We start from the raw sequence: 7,559 nt of genomic DNA, 5'->3' as shown, positions 1-7,559 counted from the left end.
ATCTATCTATCTATCTATCTATCTATCTATCTATCTATCTATCTATCATGGCACTGTCTTTTTCCCCTCTGGAACCAAAGACAACTCCTTCCTGTGTTAGTGTTAGCATCAACAATCACAGTAGCCACAGCAGTTCACAGGGTTCTTTAAGGTTAACAAAATTTTTCTTCCCAATATCCTCATGATGAAGGTAGTGTAAGTATTATTCTCCTCATTGTGTAGTTGAAGAGACTGATAAATGGAGAAGTTAAGTGACTTTTCTGGGGTCACACAGCTAGCCAGGTAGAGTTCTGTATTTCTTTTAGAGACAGAAACTTAAGATATCTTTTGTTTTGTTTTATTCTGTGTTCTATTCCAAAGTGGGCCAGGGAGGACAGATGGAGAATAGAGAAATACTGGAGGCAGCAAGAACCAATAGGGGAACTAGGATTTCAATCTGACACGTACTGGTAGATGAAAAATCGATGCAAGCTCATGATACCTTACCCTAGCTCACTAAAAAGGTGCAAGATTATGAAGTGAACCTAGTATACAGTTTTAAATTTAGAGCGCTCTAAGCCCTTAGTACGGTCCTCTAACCTTGTCTTAAACTTGATGTCCCATCGACAATTTAAACTCAATATGGCCCAAACTGAACTGATTATCTTTCCCCCTGCTCCTCCTCTTCCCAATTTTCCCATCACCATCCAGGGCACGGCCATCCTCTCAACCACCCTGGCTCACAACCTTGGTGTCATCCTCAACTTCTCACTCATTTACCCTGCACTCCCGTATTCAAAATTACTGCCAGGTTCTGTCAATTTTCCTTATTAACATGCCTTACAAATGCCCCCTTCTCTCTTCTGAAACTGCTATCACTCTGGCGCAGGTCCCCATCACCTCCCACATGTCGGAATGTGGCAACATTTTGCTTGATCTCCCTGCCCCAAGTCTTTCCTTACTCCAGTCCATGCTCACTCAACTATCAAAATGATCTTCCTATGGCACAGTTCTGAACAGACCATGTAACAGCACTGCCTCGCCCCATTTCAATAAACTCTAGTAGCTCCCTGTTAGCTTCAAGATCACACACACACCATTATCCCTTCCACATTGTGACTTTCCCCATCACAGTTTTAATATATTGTAGGTTGGCATAATAAATGGAAATTTGGGGAGTTTTGCAGATGACATGCGAAAGCCAGCAGATGACACAGAAAATGTTTAGAAACCCAGAAATGCATAAAATATTAAGAATAGTAATCTATAATATAATTTATGTATACATATACGTATATAACAATACACTATTAACTAAATAATATATTAATTATAATCAATATTATTATATTTATACTATATAATTATGTCATAATAATATATAGTGATATAAACCATTATATATCAATGTAGTATACCACATATTATATATAACACCACATATTATATATAACACATTGATATATTAAATATATAATCAATATATCAATTAAAATATATTGATATATGATTAACATATTAAATAATATTTTAATATGTAACATAATATAATTTTATCTTTTAATACCACAATAATTCAGACTTCTTCTCTGATATAAGGGGAGAGCCAAAATATTTTATGCAGATTTTCCAGACCACAAGGGCACCATGCCCCTAACCCTTACGATGTAGAAGGGAGCACTCTATCCATCTCAAATATAAAATCTTCAGTTTGCCTTTTAAAGCTCTTCATACCTGGTCCCTTCCTAGAATCATTGTCCTCTTACACCTTACTTCCCTCCACACACTCTTATGATCTAGTAAAATTAGCTTCTTGGTTGTTCAGTTGTTTTCAGTCACGTTTGACTCTTGGTGACCCCATCTGGGGTTTTCTTGGCAAAGATACTGGAGTGGTTTGCCATTTCCTTCTCCAGATCATTTTACAGATGAGGAAACTAAGGCAAAGAGTGACTTGCCCAGGGTTCCACAGATACTAAGTGTCTGAGGCTAGATTGGAATTCAGGCTTTCTGACTGCAGTCTGGCACACTGTCTACCGTGTCACCTTACTGCCCAACATTAAGTTCTTTGCTCTTCTTCAAACAAGACAGTTCCCAAATCCAGGCATTTTCACTAGCTATCCCTCATGCCTGGAATTCTCTTTCTTCTCATCTCTCTTTCTTTCTTCCTTGGCTTCCTCCAAGTCCCAGATAAAGCCTCACCTTTTACAAGAAGACTTTTCCTCATCTCCTTTAATGCTAATGCCTTCCCTCTGGTGATTATTTTCAATTTATGTTATATATTGCTTGTTTGTATACAGTTATTGGAATGTTGTCTCCCTCATTAGCCTGTGAGCTCCTTGAGAACATGGACTGTTTTCTGCCCTTCTTTATACCCCCAGAGCTCTGCATAGTGACTGATACATAGTAGGAGCTTAATAAATGTGTGTTGACTTGACTTTACTCTTTACCTTCCATTCTGCTGAGGCTGGAGAATATCTAAGAGAAGTTGTTTAACTTCACTAGGTGACAGTTGGTATAAGTCCAAAGCTGGCACGCCCCCTCCACGAATCTGTAGTTCGTACTTCATAGCATGGATAATCCACCTGAAATATAAAAGATAACACTTTTTTAAAAAATGGCTTAGATTTTAAAAAATCATCTCATATTGATCTTTGGGAATAACCTAAACAGCCCTGCACTGTTAAAAGGCACATCAGGAAAATCATAAGTTGACTTCTCATATGGTTTGCATAATTATTTTTATAAAAATAATTTGATAACAGCAGATCTCTAGAAATGGGGTCTGCTCTAACTCATGCTGTGTTTGGTGCAAAACAGTGGTAATGGGGCAAATACATGGAAATTTTTTATTAAGGGAAAATTATGCCCATTTTATACTATAGGAATAGCTGTCACACTGTATTTTATACATTGGGCATGCACCAAAAATGAGCAGTGAATAAACAATTCATTTTGGAGGTGGATCCTGAGATGAAATTGATGTAAATGTTCCTTTCCCAGGGAGGGCACACATGCTTCACATATTCCTCTTCCACTGAAGAAGTTGAAAGGGAACAAAAATCGAAACAAGAAAAAGAATGCTTGTCTTTGCAATAAAGGGATGGAATCAGTTATGGCTTAATTATTCTGATATATTAGAAAACACATTTTACTAGTAGGTTTCAGAAGAACAAAGGCATTTAATTATTTTCTGTTTAAATGAGTTTATGGTTTAATGCTAGAAAGGCCTCTGAAATGCATTCTTGGCAGTTTCATTTCATTTCTTTCATTTTACTGCATTTTGGTGAAAGAATCTGGATATACCAGCTATATAAAGCAAAGAAAGCTCTGGGAGTCCCACAGTGCCTAAGAGAAGTCAAATTCTACAAATCATTAAGAGCAAACTGGAGAATTTCTCTTTTATGCCAAATGCACATTTTTTTTTGCCTAAATCCTCCACTATGTTATGAATCATAGATGTATAGAATCATAGACACCAGGTCATCTAGAAATGAAGCGACTTTACTTAAGCCTCCTACTTTGCTCCCTTACTAAATGCAGGAACAACACTCAGCCAAGACAATAAAGAATTAAACTTATAAAGCTATTCCCTAGATATGTCATTATATTTATCTTGATAAAATAAGTTGAAAGATGATATATAGGAAAGGGAAAAAAATCTACCTAAGGTGAATAAAAAGAAAGATGTTTTAAAAGATTATATCTTTTCCCTTTGTCCATCCAAATGGTTGTAATGCAACCACTGACTTACATAAGGACTTTTATTTCCCTCAAAGCTACTTAGACTACTGGAAATGATAAAAATCTAACGTGGTAGTGCAGTGGTGATAGCTAGAGAACAGATTAGAGGAAGTGGGCATACAGGGACCAAATATCACAAGAAGCACCTCTTTGTTCCACACATTTCATGGGAAAAAATAAATAATCAATAACTACTAAAAATGAAGACAATAGCTTTAAAGACAATGAAGTATTTGTAAGCAAAAAAAAAAGGGAATTAAGTGAATATGTGCTTAAGAGAAGAAATATATTTAGGAAATAAAAGAGCATATCCAAAGTGAGAGAAGAGAGGGGTGAAAACACTAGGGATGTAGAGCACCCCAACACTTCTTTATTAAGTTTAAATTAAGACTTACCATTTTACCAATAATAACAAACACATGAAATATATTACTTTCTCAAAGAACTGAAGGGTAAAGAAAGGATCAAATCCAAACTGGTGAAAATGAAGGATTTTTCCATTTGTTCATCCTTTTTATTGCTTACCACATTTAACTGAGGCACTGCACAAGTATATAAAGGTACAAGGAAATAATTGTTTTAAGTGCCCTTATGCTAAAGTTGATTATGAAATTAGCTCTGATAGTGTTTTCATGACTCTTCAGCACATAAAATGAAACTGTCCACTCAATGGCTCTTATCTGTGAATTGAATCACCTGATCTTTGCTATTAAGGCTAAACAGAGAGTGAAGTTTTCTGCTTACTCTTTCATTAGTTTTCAGTTAATTCACACTTGATCTTCCTTAAGTACAGTTTGGAATAAGGCTTTACCAATACTGAATGTGAGCCTTCAGCTAATTATCCAAATACCACCACTGAAAGAGCTTCAAAAATCACCATTTTTAAAAATAGGTAACCTTTTTTATGTTTAAATGCCTCTCACTAATTTCTGATTAATAAAACAAAATGGTTCATCACATCTCTTTGGCAATTTGGCTGCCATGCATATGTGGGTGAGAGATTTGAAATGAGAAATTTCAATTCTCTTTTTTCAATTTATAAAATTTCATCAGTTTAAGTAAATATTTTTCATTTTTGTTTCTGTATCCCCCTTACTTAGCAATGTGCCTTGCATATAATAAGCACTTAATAATTTCTGTTGAACAAATAATATTAAGCAAATTCTCATAAATACGATGATGACAAATGACCAGCGTATGTTTTCGTGTTCTTTTTGTCAGAATCATAAAAATGTCCAATCTTTTTTTTTTTTTTTGGGCGAGGCAATCAGGGGTTAAATGACTTGCCCAGGGTCACATAGCTAGTATCAAGTGTCTGAGGCTGGATTTGAACTCAGTTTCTCTTGATTCAAGAGCCGCTGCTCTACCCACTGTGCCAATTAGCTGCTCCTCCAATCTTCTAACAGAGAAAAGTCACATTATCTTTGCAGAAGCCAATCTAAAGGAAATACTTCTTAGGCACCTTTTCATTGAGTTTCTCTATTTTGTTGCTTATAAAATCACTACCATCTGGATTTGGATCTAATCATCATTTAAATATCCATTAAAGAAAGGATGGCTAAAGTGGCACTTCTAAACAGGATATGACTATAACCTGGCAATAAATTTTGAAGTAAAAAAAGTGAAATGGCCTCCAACATGACACAATTCTAGTTGCTCAAGCAAGACTCAAAGGCCTGAAGAAGGTAAATCACTAAGTAGAGATAAATGTGACAATCAAAACCATTTTAGGAGTTCTTGAAACCATTAATGAAGATATGTAGCAATGGCTTTGCCTGACCACTTATACTCACTCCCACTGACAAGGTCACACCATCAGACTAGGCAGACAATTCTAGGGGGAGCGCACTTAATGCCACAGAAGGATTTTAAAACGTAAAGAAGGAGGGCAGGAAGAATGAAGATGATCTATGGGTCACTTTCTGCTGAATTCAGTCTGCCTAGAAAGGCAGAGATATGCTTTACTTGCTAATAATCAAATGAAAAAGTGGCAATCACATACTTGTGACCGAATCAACCTTTACAAGTATCAAGGCTTCACTGGAGGATAATGAATTCCACAGCACTGCTTTAAAAGTGTAAAGAGGTACATTAGTATTACCTCACAGACTTAGGAAACAAGCTTACCAGTCAAAAAATTCTCCTGCTATGAATTCTGGCAAAGATAAATGTACATGTAATTTTCCCCACATGCCCCAGTCAAGGAATAAAATATAGTACCTGGAAGTCTGACACTATCAGTAACTAGAACAGTCAACACTTTCTGTAAAATGTCTAAAAATGCAGAGCTGATCCACAGACCCCAAATATTTTTAAATGATCAGCTGAATGCTTTACTGGAAATTAGTAAGACAGATTTCTTCAGTTTGATACTAAATAAGCAGATAGTCAACATTCATTAAGCATGTACTATGTGCCACATAGGAAGCTACATGGTGCATTGGATGAAGTGCCAGACCTGAGGTCAGGAAGACTCATTTTCCTGAGTTCAAACATAGCCACAGACACTGACTAGCTGTGTGACCCTGGGCAAGTCACTTAACCATATTCGTCTCCATTTCCTTATCTGTAAAATCAGTTGGAGAAGGAAGTGGTAAAGCACTCCAGTATCTTTGCAAAGAAAACTCCAAATGGGGTCACAAAGAGTCAGAAGTGAGGGGAACAAGTGAAAATTATGCCAGGCATTGTGCTAAGCAAGAAGGATACAAAGAAAGACCAAAAAGAATAGTCCCTGATCTTAAGGAGCTCACAAGCAAAATGAGGGAAATAACACGTGAACAACTATGTTCAAGCAAGTTATATACAGGATAAACTGGAAATTATCAGCAGAGGGAAGCTTTAGAATTAAGAGGGATCAAGAAAAGATTCCCATAGAAAGTGGGATTTAGGCTATATTCTGAAGGAAGCCAGGGAGACCAAGAGACAGAGAGTCAGAGGAAGAGCCCTCCAGATACGAGAGACAGCCAATGGAAAATGTCAAGAGTTAGGAGGGTCTTGTTTGAGGAACAGCAAGGAAGCCAGTGTCACTGGATAACAGATTATGTGTTGGGGGTAAGAGTTATCACATGCATTTGTATCATGATAAATTTGGTATAAAGAAAGTTGTTTTCTCCCTTATTCATATGAATACTGAGAAAGAAGTAATGTGATTAGGCAGACAGAGCTTTATGTACCAGTTAGGGATCAAAGGCTCATACATTCCATCACTGAAGCTGATGAATAAAAGATAGAATTAGGGTATGTCCATCATTATACTCCTTTTCTCATATCAAAGGTCAGAAATATAAGTCTTTTAAGAATATCAGAAACGTGGTACTAAGAAGAAAAGGTACGTTGACACAGACTTAGAACGACAATTATGTTCTCTTTCTTTTTGCTTGAACATGAAAGTGATAGCTTTATTCCTATAAAGATATCTGCCTCACAAAGAATGTTAATTTATGTTATCAATGGCTTGGATTGTGGTGTAGATGGCATACTTATAGGAATGCTGATGATTTGTGTGGATTTACTTTATATCCTGCTACTTTGCTAAAATTATTGTTTAAACTTTTAATTGAGTCTTTTGGATTGTCCAAGTATACCATCATATCATCTGCAAAAAGTAACAGTTTTATTATTCATTCCTAGTCTGATTTCTTCTATTTCTTTTTCTTCTCTTATTGCTCTTGCTAGGTTTTCCAATACAATACTGAATAATATTGGTGACAGTGGCATGAAGCTGTGAGAGATAGCTAACAATATAATAGATGACAGTCATGATCCATAAACACTTCAATGGGCTATAGAAAAATGGGCCAAAATTAATAAATTGAAATTTAATAGAGTTAAGTTCTAAG

The 7,559-nt window shown here is 36.1% G+C and overlaps 1 protein-coding gene across 2 annotated transcripts in view; it reads right to left on the bottom strand.

Annotated features, from left to right (window-relative positions):
- The window catches only part of PHKB (phosphorylase kinase regulatory subunit beta), a 231,278-nt gene that overhangs the window by 14,157 nt on the left and 209,562 nt on the right, over positions 1-7,559 (bottom strand). For both annotated transcript variants that reach the window (XM_027867903.1, XM_027867904.1), the window contains one exon: positions 2,427-2,561. In XM_027867903.1, the coding sequence (XP_027723704.1) occupies positions 2,427-2,561 (135 nt within the window). The remainder of the gene's footprint in view (positions 1-2,426; positions 2,562-7,559) is intronic.

The sequence above is a fragment of the Vombatus ursinus genome, unplaced genomic scaffold (genome assembly GCF_900497805.2).
Source record: "Vombatus ursinus unplaced genomic scaffold, bare-nosed wombat genome assembly UNPS02014786.1, whole genome shotgun sequence".
In the NCBI taxonomy this organism is placed as follows: Eukaryota; Metazoa; Chordata; class Mammalia; order Diprotodontia; family Vombatidae; genus Vombatus; species Vombatus ursinus.
Note: the sequence above shows the minus strand (reverse complement) of the source record. Positions and strands in the feature narration are given on the sequence as shown.